At 27.0% G+C, this 20,104-nt stretch overlaps 1 protein-coding gene across 2 annotated transcripts in view; it reads right to left on the bottom strand.

Annotated features, from left to right (window-relative positions):
* LOC100207782 (dynamin-like GTPase OPA1, mitochondrial) overlaps positions 1 to 20,104 on the bottom strand; it is a 97,253-nt gene that overhangs the window by 27,468 nt on the left and 49,681 nt on the right. For both annotated transcript variants that reach the window (XM_065792394.1, XM_065792395.1), the window contains exons 13-17: positions 9,224 to 9,286; positions 9,047 to 9,114; positions 5,421 to 5,493; positions 2,621 to 2,693; positions 1,755 to 1,935 (exon numbers count right to left, since the gene is read on the bottom strand). In XM_065792394.1, the coding sequence (XP_065648466.1) occupies positions 1,755 to 1,935; positions 2,621 to 2,693; positions 5,421 to 5,493; positions 9,047 to 9,114; positions 9,224 to 9,286 (458 nt within the window). The remainder of the gene's footprint in view (positions 1 to 1,754; positions 1,936 to 2,620; positions 2,694 to 5,420; positions 5,494 to 9,046; positions 9,115 to 9,223; positions 9,287 to 20,104) is intronic.

Genomic DNA, 20,104 nt, shown 5'->3' with positions numbered 1-20,104 from the left:
ATTATTATTATTTTGCGGTAGTGGTGTCGTTGTAAAGTGCTCACTTTATAAGCGAGAGGTTCTGAGTTTGATCTCCACCACATCCCTGGTAGTACCGCGCTCAACTTGTTTCTCTGCACAGCGGCCTTGTTCGTCAAGGTTCGTGTTTCGGAGTTATAGAGTTGAGAGAGGGTTATAACCACAATTAAGTAGCCTCGTCATCTGTAGCGGCCTTGGGGAGGTGAATTAAATTTTTTTTTATAAAACCTGAGGAAAAGGTGCACATGTTAAGTTTTTTGCTCTTGAATGTTTTTTTCAGAATAAATTATTTTAATAAAAAATATTGAAGTAAATAGGGAATAGGTATATAAATCATTGGTGTGGAATAGATATGTATAGAAATGGTAGGTTTGGAAAAGACCCATATTTTGGATCCAGAAAGCTAGGATACATAAGGAAAAAGTATAGAAAAGTTTGGTTTGGAATAGACTTACAAAGACCCGTATTTTTACAGGTCTGATCTCAACTAGTTTTAAATAATAGCTTTAATAGCTATTATTTAGTAAATCTTTTTCTTAGTGAATCTGTCTTCCAATGTAGGAAGACAGAGGATTGACTAGGAAAAAGATTTATGACAGAATATTGGGATGTTTTGATGATGCAAATCCGCATAACTAGCTTTGGATATATAATACCAAATATCTGCACTATAGATTTTTTACTGGAGCAAAAGCTAAATTTTTTTTTTTATTTCAACAGAATTTGGATTTATTTTAACATAGAGAGTTTTATTCATGTTCTTTGTAATGTCAAGAACAGATATTTGGTTTTAAAATTATTTATATCCAATTATATTAGCCAATTCTAATTATAATATGTAAATTTGCTTACCCCTGACGATACTATCAATTTATTTTTTCATAAAGACATTTTTATAAGAAACTGATTTTTTAAGAAACAAATCATATAGTCTAATCTAGTTAAAAATATTTGCATTTTAATTGGCACTCTTTTTAATTTATTTTTATTTTTGCAAACTGTGCCTTTAAAAAAGCAGAATTGCTTTTTTAAAGACACAGCTTGCAACAATTGGAATTAGGGTCAGCATTTGGTAATGCCGACCTTAAAGTGTTTGATGTCGGCAAAAAATTGCTGACCTCATATAGGTTTTAAACTTATTATATTTGTATAAAAAACAGGACTTAACAACTCTATGACATTTAATTAATGCCAAAATGCATTAATAAAATTGAGGAAACTAATTAAATTTATAATTTTTTTAAAAAACTACAAAAATGCAAATTAAATAACTAGAAAGTTTTTAAAAACTTTCTAGTTATTTATAAACTTTGGCATATATATAATTCTGACATATAAAATTCGCCAAATGGTCACACACGAGCAGTGTGTGACCATTCTGAATGTGTGACCATTCTGAATATATATATTTCTATAGCAAAGGTCTACATATATATATATATATTATATATATATATACATTTAAAAGATTGCTGAAAAATAAACTTAAATGTAAGTAATAAGTTGCATAAAGATAAATTAAAATTTAACTACTTAGCTGCATAAAAAATTAAATTTAAGTGATTGGCTGCTTGAAAATCATTATAAATGCTTAAGGAAATATTTTTGTTTTAAGACTTGCAAAAGCCTAAAAACGACTATTTTTAATTTTTACTTGCTATTATTAATTCATCTATATATTTTTAAAAATGTAAACATAATTTTATATAAATTTTTAAACTTTATAAATATCTAACCCTGTCAAGTTCTCGAACAGTGGGAAAATTATTCTTCCATTCAGTTTCCAAGTTAAATTTTCTTGCTTTGAATGTATCTGACTGCTGTTCTATAGATTCACGAACCATGTGCCAAAAACAATTTGCCACAGCAAAACTTAGATTTTGAGTAGTCATTTGGCTGGCTTTTAGAACACCAGACCTTAAACAAACGGAAAAAAAAAAATTTCTATATTTAAAAAAAAAACAAAAATTGGTAATGACAAATATGTGACTCTTAGCAATCAAACCAAACTTAATGCTAAAAATAAAAAATACTTTTTAGTAAATTTAATACATTAGTGTCTGAGAAGAGTTATGCCAGTAGTTATAGACATTTTAAGTTTTTCTTTAAAATTTTTTTAAGTTCTCCACTGAAATTTTATTTTGTTCTTTTCAGAGATTGTCCTTTATTTTTTTAAAATAATTTCAAAAACAATAAAATAAATTATTATTTATGATTTTACTCTTAATGAAAATATTATTAAATGCATCACCAACAATCGTAAAAAAACACTTATAATGAGTGCTAGACAAAAAAACACTTTGTATTTTTTCTTTGTTACAATCAAAGTTTACTGAAAATGATCAAATAATGATTGGTAACAGTGTAATAAATTATTATATCAATCTAATAGATTTTTCTGATCTAACTAAAATTTTTTAAAGCTGTAAACTAATTATTCTGATCTTAAAAAATAAAAGTGGTGAAAAACTACACTATTTAATTTTTTTATCTACTTCTTTTAATTTTAATAAAATTCATAAACTACACATTAAGTCTGATTTCATTATGCAGTGTCAAAAAACATGATTCACTGAAAAATATAATTTGTTTAAAAACATACTTAAATAATTTAGAGCTTCTAAAGAAATCCTCTTCACACTGTTTTATGTAATCAATGCTTTCATTGTTATTACCTGAAAAAATGAGCAGTAACAACATGTTTTTACAAGCTTGTCAAATATGTAAACTAAAAAACTTACAAATGCCCAATTATTATTGATAAACAAAGGAAGAATAAATAAAATAAATAAAAAACAATTATTTCTTCAAATTCTTAAATTTGCTTTTTTACTATCAACATATAACACTAATTCCAGATTAAAATGACATAAATAAGACAAATCTTTTTTAAAGCTGTAAAAATATTTTTCTAGGTTCATATGTTTAACATTAACATGTTCAACAGTTGAATCTATAAACTTGAAATCTTGTTTAATTCAGTTTTGTTTTGATGTTTTTAATATGATTTATGAAATATAATTTAGTTGTTGTTAGTTTCTTATGCTGTTATTCAAACTATTATAAAACAATTACAACAATCCACATATTTAAATCAGTTTTGTTATAAAAAAAAACGTTTTTTCAAGCAAAAGCAATAGCTAACCAAAACTAACATAAAAAACAGACATAAAAAGTTCGGATATCTAGGACTAGATCTTAATAGATGGAATTTTTAGAAATATTTGAAAGAAATACTATATATAATATTTAGCCAGCATTAGTAAAATATAAATTTGGAAAAAAACTTTATAGAAAAAAAAACTAAATTTTGTCTGAAAAAACTTAACAAAAAATGCTTTGGAAAGAATACCTAACGATAAAAAATTTATTCAAGTATATCAAATAGATTAATAAAAAAAAAACTTATTAAAAACTTTTAGTGTTAGTTGTAAACTTACATTATACAGTTTTCGGGTGTTGTTGATTGAGTTTTAAAGTGATTTAAAAAATACTTTTAATAAAAAATTTTGGTGCTGATTTCAATTTTTTCAAATTTTTATTCTAAATAATAAAAGTTTTAAATTTAACCGAAATTTTACTTGGATTTTTCATTATTAATTTTTATCATTAAAGTAATTCTGTTATTAAAATTAACTTTGTCAATAAAAATAATTCTGTAAATAATAAGAAATTTCTCAACCTGTAAAGAATGGAGCAGAAGCACTTGGTCTTTAAAACTAAAACTAGTTTACTGCCAAGAAACTTTTGTTTTCAATGCAATCTTATGTACCAGACATAAGCAAACGTTAATATAAAGTCTTAAAAGTAAGAATTCCATGCATACAAAATCCTAATTTGCTTTACCTGACAAAATATTTAAAAATCCTAGTTTTCTATTTTCTACTTTTTATTAAATAGAAAAATAATATTTATAAAACTCTTTAATTTTTCTCTTTAATTGTGGTTGTAACCACAATTAAATAGAAGCCTCCTCAACTGTTGTGGGCTTCTTAGTCTTGGGGAGGTGAATTAACATTGAAAAAAAGTAACACTACTTCTTTAATTTTTGTATATTTTTTATATAACTTTTATATTTTTGCTTTGTGATTTTCATTCAAAATATTTATTCAATTTATTTGGTTATTTGCATATATTGCAATAATATATTGTTAATTGCAATTGCAAATTATTCTAATTATTATTTATTAATTTAATAATTTATTATTGTTATTTGCAATTGATATTTAAAACAAAATTCTTTTTATTTAAAAAAAAAACAATAAAATTCATCTTTTTGAAAAATTAAATAAAGACGTATTTGAATTAAAAAAAATTGAAGAAAAAAGTATTTGAATATTATTATTTTTGGTTCTACCAAGATATCTTTACAGATGCATATTTCAATAAAATGAACTTTTAGATTAGATTGCTAAGATTTAGTAAAAAATTATTTGATTTTACATTTGAAATCAACTTTTTGAAATTCTAGTGAAAATTTAAAATATATTATACTTTTCATTCAAAAGTCAATTTATGTTCTTGCCTGGTCACTTTTGCACCCTACCATACACACTTTTGTAAAACAAAAATTATTAGAACAGGTTAGCACTATCCAAAGACAGTTCTCCTCCTCAAACTTAAACCCTAACTCAATGTATGTACTGAAACCTCATCACACAGCTATTTCAGTATGATGCCATAGATGATGTATCATACAATGTTAAGTGTGCATAGATATTTGCATAAGACTAAAATAAATAGTTTCTAAAGTAAAACAACTTTTAACAAAGTCTTTCTCTTTATATTCTTCTTTTTATAACATTGCGCAAAAGATAGATTATGTAAACAAACAAAAAAATCAATGACACTGTGTACTGAAACTTTTAGGAATAAAACACGCTTAAATAAATTATCAAGTATGTAGATTACGGCGAATAATATGCTGACATTTTGGCCTACAACCAAACGAAAAAGGGGAGCTTCGACAAAATAAAAAAGTTAGCTATTCTTGGTATGCATTTATTCTTTTGTTTTAATAAAATTTGAGAACCTTTTTTTTTTAAATGTTTTTTATGGCAAATATTGTTTTTTTCGCAAAAAAACACTGAATTTCTCCAGAACAAGGGGAACCACTGCCCATATTTTTTTCCTAGAATAGGCCCTGTATTATATATATATATATATATATATATATATATATATATATATATATATATATATATATATATATATATTTATATATATTATATCTACAGTGTTATAAAAATGAAAAATTTTAAATGCTATATAAATGAAAATCAAGAGTAAATTTATTTGGATTTGATTTTCGTTCTAGAGAAAAAAAGAAGAAATAAGAAAAGAAATAAAATATTTATTTCCTGTATAAAAAATTTATTTAAAAAAACAAAAAGCGATTTTACCAGTTCCTGTTACAACAGCAAAATACCCCATAGCTTTCATAGGAAACAACTTTCCTGATAAAATCTTCTTAATCTAAAGAACATACCTTTAGGTTTAGTATCCATTAGCTAAATCAACCCCAAAAATAGACGTTGGCAAAAGAAATATTGACTACTTACATCAACTAAAAAGTTAAAAATATATAATATAGTAAAACTAGTTATTGTATGGGAACAATTGATTGCACCTTGTTTGTTACTCATAAATTCTCTTATTTTAAAAATGTTTAGAATTGTAAAAGTTCTCATAAAATATACTGTTTCATAGGTAGTTATGGCTACCAACTCATTCGCTGATTAAAACACCTTTGAGTACTCAGAGCAGAATTCTAGTGCAACATAAATTACACAGAAATTTACGTTGCACATTTTGATTCTATTTTAATTTTTGAGTGGGATATTATAAATGACCATAAGTTTTATAATATAAAATTGTATGGTTTTTATTATCAAAATGACAATATTAACTGACTATTTACCAGTTCCCAAACTTGCCAGTAACCAATCTTTAATATTATAGTAACTCTTTTTATTTACTATAGCTTTGTGAATTGCAAGGTTTTTAACTTCCATATGAGAAAATGATACCTTGCTGCAATTTTGCAACCAAAACATTAGAACAAAAAAACAAACAAAAAAAAACAATATATATATATATATATAAATATATATATATATATATATATATAAATATATATATATATATATATATATATATATATATATATATATATATATATATATATATATATATATATATATATATATAAATATATATATATATATATATATATATATATATATAAATATATATATATATATATATGTATATATATATATATATATATATATATATATATATATATATATATATATATATATACATGTCAAGATTCAAGGGGAGTTTCTCAAAAAACTTGAAGTACTTGAGAGATTTACAAACAATGATACAATAAAGCCAAAACAATGATGATATCAGTGCAAAAGTTCTAAATGCAAAGTTAAGTTTTGTCAAACATCTAAACTGATGCTATATGTAAGAAGTATCAAGTTTGGTTGCACCAACATAACTCATCAAGACAAGGGCAATGGCTCTTGATATATCAAAGATATTTAATAATGACTGCTATGCTTGTTTTTTTTCTTCCACAAGCTTGCTTTTTATGGTGTATCTAGGTATAATTTTAAAACTATTGAACCATTACTTTCTAATCACAATATTAAAATTGACATTGACACACAACACTCTATTTCATTTCCTGTAACTTCTGGGGTACACAGGTTCCATTATTGATCTTGCTTTATTCCTTACCTATATCAAAGATCTTTCTAACAATTTTACTTATAAATTGGCTCTGATGACACAACAGCACTATTATTTTAGTTTAAAAAAAAAATCATCACTTCTGATAAATAATTTAAATTGTAAATGTTGTTGAACATACTCTTGCTATTAAACTTGAGTCTCTGCCTAATCTTTTTAAGGTTGCATTTTTTTTCTTTTCTACAAATAATACCAGGTGATGATAGCAAGCTATCACCACTTGTTCTTTTTGTGAGTTATCTTCTGTTAACTCACAAATAAAATATTTGTGGCTTGCAGCCTGGGAGTAAATTTGTAAGATTAGAATAAAACAGTTTTTTTTAATTATATGGTTCTCAAAAAAATATAGTTTTTCAATTTGATTTGTATATATTTAAAACAACTTAAAATTCTTTACATTAAAAATGTTACTTTCCAACAGGCTGTAGTAAGTGACTAGAGTTGAAGTTTGACTCAGGCCTTGAACGGGTTTGTTAAAAATAGCTAGGGTTGGGTTTGTGACTAGGGGTGCGTAAAAATTAATACATCCTAAAGTATATATATCTTTTCATACCATATGTAACACACACTCTCCAAGTTTTCTTGCTTCTAACTCTACCATTTTCTCTAGCTACCCCTGTTATATGTTTGTATTCATATATACCCATATTATATATGGGTAAAGACACATTTTACTCTCAGTTTCCTAAATCTTGTATCTTATCAGTTTTCTGAACCTTGTATTTATATGAAAAATTGTCAACAGTGTCATTAACTTAAGTAAGTCTAAAATTCCATCGCTAATTCATGGGTCTGATCTTATTACTTCTTCCCAGAAAAAGGCAGTTATAAGAACTGAATCTTATGACATAACTCTTCATGCAAATCCAGTTGAACAAGTTTTGTTGTTGTCGTTTCTGAAGTTCTGAGTTCGATCCCCACCATGTCCTTGGCAGTATCACCCTTAAATTGTTTCTCCATGCAGCAGCCTTGTTCGACAACATTTGAGTTTCCAAGTTATAGAGTTTAGAGTGGGTTGTAACCATAATTGAAGCCTCCCTGAATGTAGTGGCCATAATGGTCTTTGGGAGAAGAACTGAAAATATTCATCAACACTAAGATCCAAAAATAATACAGCTGAATTCAAATTAGTAATTAGATTTAATGAATGGAAAGTTACTTTGAAGACTATAAACATAAGATAGATTGAGGCAATGAGGTAGGGAGGATGCTTTTTTATGTTTATTATTTTTAGGTATAATTTTCATTTGGCAGAAAAAAGTTTTTGACACCAATTTAATCTTTTATGCATTTAATTCTGATTTTATTTTATTTGTTTGCAATTTTGTTTTGTTATAATATTTGTTTATTGTATTTTCATCGACAACAATTGTGCTATCACTTTTCAATACATTTATCATTGCTCAAGCAGCAATGATAAATTTAGCTGATAATATAATTTTACAATATCTCACTTTTATTATGCTTTTATTTTAGTTTAAATCCGTTAATTAAAATGAATTAAATTGCAAAAAAAAAAAAAAAAACAATGTTCTAAATCAACAATAAAGACCATATACTAAAACCTGAAGAGAAAGCAGCCACTATTTATTGAACTTTCATAGATTTTTTCAAAATTCAATGCTTATTGAAGACCGAATATTCAAAATGTATAACATTTCAAATAATTTTTGAACAGTATATGAATTCATACATAACTGTAATGAAAAGTACAATCCTTAGGCACAAATAACTTTAAAATACTGGCATTTCATAAACTATAAGGATAACTTTTTTATGAGTAAAAAAGCTAGTAAATATGAGGTTATTTATGTGTGGTAGTAGACTAGTTATCACTCAGTTTGCAATCCAGAATGATAAAGTTAGCTTATAATAGTTCAAGGTTACCTCTGAAAGTACTAAAAACCTTGATTAACCATGTTTGGATTTTGAAGTTTAGGGTTGCAAGAGAGTTGCAAAAAAAAAAATTGGGTAGCCTCCTTAAAAGTAATGGCCACATTTGGTGGCTTAGTGAGGTAAATTAAATTAAAAAAAAAAGATCTAGGTTACAAGCAATATTTATTCTATCACTTAAAAAATATATACTTTTTTTATTAATGACTTACAAAGTCAATCAATTATCAATGATAACGCTATATTGAAATAGGAATAAGCAGAATATATCCACATATAAATTATGTTTACAAAAGCTACAATCCCACTTTTAATCTTTTAAAAAAGAATTACTGTTGATGTTGACCAACTTAAAATATAAAAGCTATACCCTTGTAGGATCTGTTTGGTTGGCTTCAGCTACATCTACCTTTGTCATAACAAAAATAGTGCGTTTTCCTATAAGGTTAAAAAATAAAAAATATGATTTAAAAATATCAAGAAAACAATAAATTATAGAAAGTCAAGCAAACAATAAATTATTTCAAAAAATAAAAATGCTTAGAACCTGATGGATCCATTTGGCTTGCAAGATCTGTGACAATACTTCGTTCTGCATCAATTGATCCATCTATTCGAAGAAAATTAATATTTGATATTTAATATATATATATATATATATATATATATATATATATATATATATATATATATATATATATATATATATGTATATGTATATATATGTATACATATATATGTATATGTATATATATGTATACATATATATATATATATATATATATATATATATATATATATATATATATATATATATATATATATATATATATATATGTATATATATAAATGTATATATATATATATATGAAAATATTTTTAAGAAAAGCAAGATAATTTTATGCTATTTATGGTATCAAAATTTGTATTATAATTTGTGTTGGTATGTAACACTTCTATTTGTCAGTTAATATTTCTCTGTAATGTCTTTTGTATTCCAGAGTTTTAAATTGTAATTTTATCTATTGAAAATGTTGTATGTAAACTACGAAACATGTCAAGATTGAAAAATATGGTGTTTATCTTAAAAAAATTTTCACATTTATTGCTATTACATTGCTCAAGAAATATATATATATATATATATATATATATATATATATATATATATATATATATATATATATATATATATATATATATATATATATATATATATATATATATATATATATATTTATATATATATATATATATAAAAAAAAAATATATATATATATACACACATATACACAGTTACGGAAAAAATTAAGTAAAATTGTTGATAAAATCAACACTCAAACAATAAAAACAAAACTATTTACGTCAGGTTCTACATAACTACAAAAATTTTATGTTTTTTTTTTTATTCAAAAGAAAAAAAAATTATTTATAACTTTTTTTAGCTCATTACAAAAGTAACTCTATTAAAAGAAACTAGCTATTTTATAATTTTTCTGTCCAAAATAAATGTGACAAAAGTAAGAAACATCTACATTTTTATTATGAAGTATGTTTTGTCAATAACTATTATTACAAATGCAAGAATATCAAGTCGGACTTTCATTTTAGTACATTGTTGCACAATCTTTTGCTTTTACGACAGCTTCTAAATGCCTTGGCATGATTTTTACAAGCTTTGTCGTGATGTCAGTACCAATTGAATTCCGAATTTCATTAAGAACCTCATAAGATTCTTTTATATTTGTTTGTTTTTAAGTAGATACTTTAGATTTCAAGATTGCTCAAAAATTTTCAATAGAGTTAAGGTCTAGGGTTTGTGGTGGCCATTTAAGGATGTTAACTTTACTTTTTTTGAGGAACTGTTGTGCCACTTTGCTGGTGTCTTTGGGGTTGTTGTCTTTTTGAAAAAAGAATTTACAATCTAAATTCAATTCTTTAGCAAATTGACATAAATTTTTTGAAAGCAAATCAACATACAACTGTCCTGTCATTATACCTTCAACATTCACCAGCATTCCCACACCATTTGAAGCAAAGCATTCCAAAACCATAAGTAAGCCATCTCCATGCTTGACAGTCTGTGAGGACATCACAGAGTCTGTGTCAAACTCTTTGTCATTTTTTAAAGCCATATATTTGAAATTTACTATCATCAGACTATAACACTGAGTTCAAAAATGCCTCACCCTTGTTAATATGCAGTTTTGCAAATACTAAACATTTTTTTTGATTATACCACTAATGAGGGGTTTACTTTTCTGAAGACGGTTTATTAAACCACTTGAATAAAGTCTTCTTTGTACAGTTCAACTGGAAACATTTAATTTAAGATTTTCAATAATCTGTCTCAAGGTTATTGTTAAACTTTTTTTTTGCTATCTGTGCAATTAGCATATCAGTTCTTTTTGAAGTCTTAGGGGGGCAACCAAGCCTTTTTTGATTTTCAACAGAACCAATTGTTTCATATTTTATACAAAAAAAAAAATAAAGTCTATATATATTAAAAATAAAAAGTGCTGCATTTTTTCAATTTAGAGAAATAACTATGTAACTGTTTAGAGACAAAGTTCTTCAAGTTTTATTCATCACAAAGTTCATTATTTGTACACGAAAATTAATAAATTAATCAAAACTATTGTAAAAAGTTGATTTCCTTCTGGACAAAACAAGTGCAACTCGACAAAATGTTGACCAAGCTGTATTTCACTATCAATATTTCGTGGGGAATCCTTTGTTGTCGATCACAGCCTTGCATCTTCGAGGCATAGATTTGATCAGGTGATCAATGAAACTTTGTGGAATCACTGCCCAGGCCTTTTGGATTGGTTCAAACAGTTGATCCTTATTACGAACACCTTCACGATTAATTCTGCGGTTGACGATCTCCAACAGGTTCTCGATAGGGTTGAGATCTGGAGATTGAGGCGGCCAATCCATCACCGATAGGTGGTTGTCTTGAAACCACTGCTTGACTACTTTTGCAGTGTGTTTCGGATCGTTGTCTTGCTGAAAAACCCATTTTATTGGCATATTCCATTTTTCGATGTATTGGACCTAGACCGTTAGCATAAAAACATCCCCAGAACATTACATTGCCTCCACCATGCTTCACGGTCTTATGGCAGTAACGTAAATCGAGGCAACTTCCGGCTGGTCAACGTTCACAGCAAATGCCATCGCTCCCAATGATATCACTGAACAGGAACAGTTTGCGATTTCTGCACATTCCAGTCAATATGAGATATAGAAAAGAGGAGTCTTTTCTTCTGGTTTTATATTGAAATCAGCGAATTCTTTGCTGGGTGTCGAGAAAACAATCCGGCTTCAACAGCACGTCGTTTGATTGTTCGGTCCGATACAGGCAGCTCTAATTGCTTTCGTATCTCGAATGATCATATCCAGGGATCCTTCTTGACTGATCTGACGATCATAGAATCCTCTCTAGAAGTGGTGGAACGCGGTCTTCCAACTTTGTTATCTGCTGCCAACTTTCCCGTAGAACGATATTTGGAACATAGTCTTGATACGGTCCATTTTTTCACGCAATATTTATCACAAATACTTTTTTGTGACATTCCACTTATGTAATCGCCAATAATTTTCTTTCATAGTTGCAATCGAAGACTGTTGGGAGCCATTTTTGCACTTGAAGTAATAAAACTAATAAAAATAAATAATCACGCTTCTCAAGGCTTACCGAGTTACATTTACCTTGTGATGATACAATAATGCTCTGTGGAACACAACGTCTTGGTTGGATGTGGACTGTATTGATGTAATGAAACACTTGTTGTATTTCACTTCTTGTATTGATGTTCTTCGATAAAACACTTTGATAAAACTCACTTCGATAAACTGTCTTGATAATACTGACTGATTGACTTCCATATACTGACTGAATTAAATGTCGATTTACATGTCTCTTATATAGTAAAATGAACCTGTGTGAACCTCTTCTGAAAAATTCTAGATGCTTTTTTTCGATGCTTCTGGAAGCTTCTGGAAGCTTCTGGATGCGTCTGAATGTTTCTGGATATTTCTGGATGCTACTGGATGCTTCCAGATGCTTCTTCTGGAAACCTCTGGAAGCTTCTGCATGCTTCTGGAAACTTCTGGATACTTCCTTTAATTATTAAAATACTTCTGTGACGTTGACACGGACCAGACTTAAAAAAATGAAACAAACTAAAAAAGTTGAACTTGTTTTGTCCACTGCAAAATGGCACTTGTCAACGAAATTCCGCCTGTGTGCTGTCACGTGTCAGCTGATTGCTCATGTCATGGCATGCTATGACTCCAGACTCCTGAACTGTTTGCTGTGGTAGTATAGTTCAGTTCAGTTTGCAAGACATGTAAAATTAGGAACACTTTTTATCATTGTTCCATGTTGGTTGCAAATGTTTTGTCTAATACTGTGTGTATATATATATATATATATATATATATATATATATATATATATATACAGACTGTATATATATATATATATATATATACAGACTGTATATATATATATATATATATATATATATACAGACTGTATATATATATATATATATATATATATATATATATATATATATATATATATATATATATATATATATATATATACAGACTGTATATATATATATACATATATATACACAGTCTGTATATATATATGTACATATATATATATATATATACAGTCTGTATATATATATATATATATATATATATATATATATATATATACAATCTGTATATATATATCTATATATATATATATATATATATATATATATATATATATATATATATATATATATATATATACAATCTGTATATATATATCTATATATATATAGAGATATATAGATATATATATATATATATATATATATATATATATATATATATATATATATATATATATATATATATATATATATATATATATATAACGTTTTTTTTTTTTAAACATCTTCGCTTTCAACAAGGCTGCAAGCAGCCACTAATTAAAGTTAGAAGTTACTGAAAGAGAAAAGATGAAGATTGTAGAGCGAGATAACGATTGACAGACGACTTAAAGGATTGCAATTTATATGAATCAGGAAAACAAGATGAAGGAAGCGAATTCCAAAGAGCTGATGTTCGAGGAAAAAAACTAGACGAATAAGCGAGACTTAATTGAATGACGAGTAACACGAGAATGAATTTTAGTAGATGGCACAAGAGACGCTAGCTCTTTAGAGCAGTGCCCATTATAGTATTTGTAGAAAAGAGAAAGAGAAGCAACATTACGACGATGTGATAATGGTTGGAGTTTGGCTGCAAGATCAGGTCCAACTATGTTTACAATGCGTTTTGCACCTTGTCTAAAAGAGAAAGAGCATTGTTAGAAGATCTGCCCCATTATGGCAACAGTATTCCATACAAGGCCGGATTTGAGATTTATAGAGATAGAGAATAGAATCCTCAGTAAGTAAGTGACGAGCTCGATAAAGAGATGCAACCTTAGCAGATGTTAATTTTGCAACTGATATGATATATGGTTTCCAAGAACGATTAGAAGTAAGAGTTAATCCTAGAAGATGAAGAGTAGATGACTCATCGAGTACATCACTGTTCATAAATATAGGAAGATCTAAATTATTGAGATAAGGATTGGCTGAAAAAAATTGAGTTTTATCGGTATTGAAGTTCACCAGCCACTGTGAGCCCCATGATGTGCCAGAAGCGAGATCCTTTTCAAGCTCAAATGCCCCCTCCAAGCAATCAGAGAGTATTGGTTTCTTATCACTACAAGAATAAATGGTAGAATCATCAGCAAACAATGCCACCTTAGATGTGAGAATATCTGGAAGATTGTTGATGTAAATTAAAAAGAGTATAGGGCCAAGGATTGAACCTTGAGGAAACGCTGAAGTTACAGAAAAAGAAGAGGAGTGCTGTCCATCAAGGACAACTTTTATGCTATGATTGGAAAGGAAGGATTCAATAATCTTAAAAATGTTGCCATATATACCATAAGAAGAAAAGTTATGGAGAAGACCAGAATGCCAAACTTTATCAAAAGCTTTTGAAATGTCAAGAGTGATGGCCTTAACCTCTCCACCTTTATCTAATGCACGAAAAAACCTATCAGTTATTACTGTTAGCAAATCAGCTGTAGAACGCGAAGATCGAAATCCATATTCATGGTCAGAAAGTAAGTTATTAGATTCAAGATGAGAAATTTGTTAATTAAAGATTCAAAAACCTTGCTTATGATAGGAAGAAGACTAATGGGACGGTAGTTAGAAGAATCAGATTGCTCTCCAGAATTTTTGAAGATAAGGATAACGGATGCCGCATTCTAGCAGGCTGGAAAACAAGACTTTGATAAGCACTTGTTAAACAGTTTTTGAAAGTATAGACGACAGCTCCAGAGAACACTTCTGCAAGACAATAACAGGTATGTTGTCCGGGCTACAAGCTGTAGAAGAGTCTAGGCAGGAAATCACTTTAGATACAGAAGCTGGAGTGATACAAATGTCAAGCAATGGATCAACCTGTTTGTTGGCAACTAGTGGAATCAAGAGATGATATTGATGAAAAGTTTTTAGCAAACAATTCAGCTTAGTCTTTAGGTGAGATGCCAAAGTTTGAACCATACAAGAAAGGTTGAATTACAGATATATATATATATATATATATATATATATATATATTTATATATATATATATATATATATATATATATATATATATATATATATATATATATATATATATATATATATATATATATATATATATATATATATATATATATATATATTAGTAAAAAATCACTTAACAAAAATTTTTTCCATTTGACACTGTGTTTCATCAACAAAGATTCATCAGAAATGCTGTGTTTCACCAACAAAGATTTCTGATGAATCTTTGTTGATGAAACACAGTGTCAAATGGAAAATATTTTTGTTAAGTGATCTTCTACTAATATATAATTGCTCTGTTCTTTTAAGAACATTGAGCACTCTATTGTGTAGAATACTTTTTAAAGTTGTTTTAATATATATTTTATATATATATATATATACATATATATATATATATATATATATATATACATATATATAGTCTATATATAAATATATTTATATATATATATATATATATATATATATATATATATATATATATATATATATATATATAAATATATATACATACATATATATACATACATATATATATATACATACATATATATATATATACATATATATATATATATATATATATATATATATATATATATATATATATATATATATATATATATATACATATATATATATATATACACTTATATATATATAAATATATATATATATATATATATATATATATATATATATATATATATATATATATATATACACACACACACATATATATATATATATATACACACACACACATATATATATATACACACATATATATATACATATATACATATATATATATATATATATATATACAGTTTGTATATATATATATATGTATATATACATATATGTATATACATGTATATATATATATATATACATATATATATACATATATATATATATATATATATATATATATATATATATATATATATATATATATATATATATATATATATATATATGTATATATATTTATATATATATATATATATATATATATATATATATATATATATATATATACAGTCTATATATATATATATATTATATATACATAGTTCTATAGTTTGTACATAGTATAGTATAAAAAAATGATTCTTATGCCAACAAATACGTCACTTTTAATTACTTTTGACTTTCGTCCAACATTTGCGTGTTGTCAGAAAGTAAAAACCATCAATTTAATTACAAATTAATCGTTTTTTAAAAAAACCGCAAAAACGAAAATTTAATTTTTAAACCAGAATGTTTTTAAAAACATTCTGAATGTTTTTAACAATATAAACAATCTTTTAATTTTTATTTTTTTTAATAAAATGTTTTTATTTTTATTTTTTAATAAAATGTTTCTATTTTTAATTTTTTTAATGTAAATCATGCGCGGAGTGTTGCTACAACCACATTTCATTTTCTTGGAAATGGCATAGTGGCAAAAGATATACTTTTACTCATATTGACAGAAAATAATAATACTTTTTTCCAAATAAAAAAACAACTCCCCCACCAGCGCAGATGAAAATTTGATTCCATCAGTTTACAATAATGAATTGAAGCTAAATCAGGCCATAACACAGGTCTGTTATTGTGTGATTTAATGAGAGGTAAAAGGCGTTTTTGTAAACATTCTTTAACATATATTTGACTAGAAATTGTGGACTGAGAAATATAAGGTGCTGATTTTTTGCCACAACTGCAAATAGCTTGTTAAATCAAAGTTGTCATGTTTTGTGTATTTAAATTTCTTATCTGCTTTTCCTCTATATGTGGCAATATAATAAACAGCACCAGGAATTTGTTGATGATCATACTTGATATAAGTTTCATCGTCTTCAATAATACAGAAATTTTTAGAAATAAAATTGTCTTGCACTATTTTGTAGAGTTTCAGCACGGTTGGGCACTTTTTGTGCTTTGAAAGAATTTGAAAAAAAACCAAGTTTTTTTAACTTTTGCAACAAAACTATGAGAAAACCCATATACTTTTGCACGTTCCTTTAGTGGAAGGCTTGGGTTATTCTTAAAACTGTTAACCAGTTTTCTAACTGGTTTTATATCTTTAGAAACCTTCCTTTCTTCCACCACCTGATTTCCGTTTGATCGATTTTGTTTGAGAAAAACGTTGACCAACCCTCGGTAACACGACTAACGGTGTATGAACGTATTTGCAACGATTTTGCTATCGAATTGTAGCTACTATTAGAATTTTGTAAATATTTGTGCATAATTTTTTCCCTTTTGTCTTCTTCTTTTGACATTTTTAAAAATTTCAAATTAAATCCAAAACTTAACATATTTTTTTGAAACCACAACACGTTGTAAACAAAATACAAAACAATTAAAAAGATTTTAATACAACCACTGAAAAAAATGATGTGCTTATTCTTTCACATTTATTTCATGTACACACTTTAGGATTTAATACTTTTTACTTTTAAAGCTGCCTATAAAATCTAAAACAAGATAACATATGCTAAAATTATATGATATGTCTTACAACCCTTAGAATTAGAAAAGTTGATAGAGGTCGGCAATAATTTGCCGACCTCAATCAATAAAAGATTGAGGTCGGCATCATGTTGGCAAAAAAAAAAGTGATACAAAGGTCTTACCATAAAACATCGAAACAATATCTGCAATTACTTGCCGACCTTAAACACTATTAGGTCTGCAGTTAGGTCAACATTGCTGAATGCCGATTCTAATTCCGAGGGTTGGTCTTAGATATATAACAAAACTCATGTTGATAACTGTTCAAGAGTATGAACTAAAAACTTAGTTTCATTTCAAAACGTATATGCCTTTACTTTTCATTGAAATAACATTACATTTATTTAACAGAAAATTACTAGGTGAAAATTACTAGGTGCAAAAAGCATTTTGTTTCACTTTTGATTGAAAAATTCCGAAATGAAAGAGAAAAGTTAGTTACTTCTAAAGTATGAAAGTAAAAACTTTTCAAGTAAATCTGTTGGAAGAAGAACTGAAAACTTTTAGAAAGACAAGTGAATTTCTAAAAACCAAATATAGAAGAATGTTTCTAATATAACTAATATTAATGGCAAGTGTTTAAAAAATAATTTTTTTTTTAAGATAAGCCATTATTAACCTTAACACATTATAAGCGGGTAGCGAAATAGACTAAACAGGTGTGCGTAGCGGGCAAAAATTCACATAAAACTACGCGTTTGAAATCTAATATGCGGTTCATAAAATAGATGAACTGATGTATACAAAAACATATTTTAATAAAAATTAACAAAACTGCAACAATTTTTTATAATAATATAATATAATATATTGTTTAAAAATATTTACAATTTATATAAAGTAATTAATTTCTAAAAATTGTTTTTAAAACTAATTAACTTATTTAAAACTAATATTTTTGTACTGTGTGGTACTTAAAAAAACACTTATCCAATCTTTGGCAACATTGAATAGAAAGTTTTTATAACTTTTTTTTGACTTGTTATTTTAGCATGAACATGACTGTCCTCTTTGTCCATTTTTTTGTGCGCCTTACGATTGAGTAATATGACAAGTATTGGTCAGCGCGGTCGACACCTTTCATATACTTATTGTAATCGACAACACATATCGGCTTCCAAATTTTCTGCTTGGTATTCCAGTCAACATTTGCGCTTTCAACAATACTTGCGGAATGAATTGTTGTTATCATTCTTACGGGTCTTTTTGATTGCCAGCTATGCAATAGAATGTCTTTTCGGCGACGGAACATGGATTCGCCTTTTTTTTAAATTTGCATTTTTTAGGCATTCAGGAAGGCCTCTATTCTTGCGTGTCGTACTGCAGCTTCAAAATTTGTGTTGCAACAAGACATCGCTTGTTTTGACACTATTATAGTAATTGTCCATGTAGACATGGTGCCACAAGTTTTTGTATGGCTGCAAAAGTTGCAGAACTGTCTCCTGAAGACGACTGCTATCACCAGTATATATTTTGAAATTGCAAATTTATCCACTCTTTGCTTCACAGACCATTCATATGAGCAGCCCATATTTGTGGATTTTAGATGCGTTGTACACTTTGAATGATAATTGACCTCGCCACGGCATAATACTTTCATCTAATGATAATTCTCATTGCGGCTTATAAACATTCTCAAATTTGGGTAAGAAATATTCTATAATTGGACGAATTTTTTTAAGCCGGTCTCTTTCATTTTGATCGTTTGAATTGTTGGAAAAATGCCAAGAATACCATATTTGGCAAAAACGATCACGACTCATTACTTCCGCAAAAATTGGGTTGCAATTGCTCTTTCTGTTGACCAATATTCATCCCTGGTATCTTTGCGAACTTTGCCCAAAAGAAGAAGTAATCCCAACATTTTTTTAAATTCTACCGAAGAAACGTCTTTTCATTTTATACTTTTTGCTCTGTCCTTAAACCTGTCAATATTTTGTTGATGTTAACGATTAGTTTCTTCGGCCATGTAATCGAATAAATCATCTCCTATAAAAACTTGAACAACTTCAGCTACACTTTTTGAATCACTTGATATCACAACAACGCCACTTTGTCCTAAAAATTGTTCTATAATTGGAGGATTGTCATATTCCAACCACTCCACTTCTTCATTCTCACTTTCTTCAGAATCGCTTGGCGGTATGGGTAAAGTCCTACGTCTTCTAGGATGAAAAAAGTCCTCATCACTTTCACATTCGCTTTCAACTTCTGCAATATCGACATCA

Source organism: Hydra vulgaris, chromosome 03, assembly GCF_038396675.1.
Source record: "Hydra vulgaris chromosome 03, alternate assembly HydraT2T_AEP".
Classification (NCBI taxonomy): Eukaryota; Metazoa; Cnidaria; class Hydrozoa; order Anthoathecata; family Hydridae; genus Hydra; species Hydra vulgaris.
Note: the sequence above shows the minus strand (reverse complement) of the source record. Positions and strands in the feature narration are given on the sequence as shown.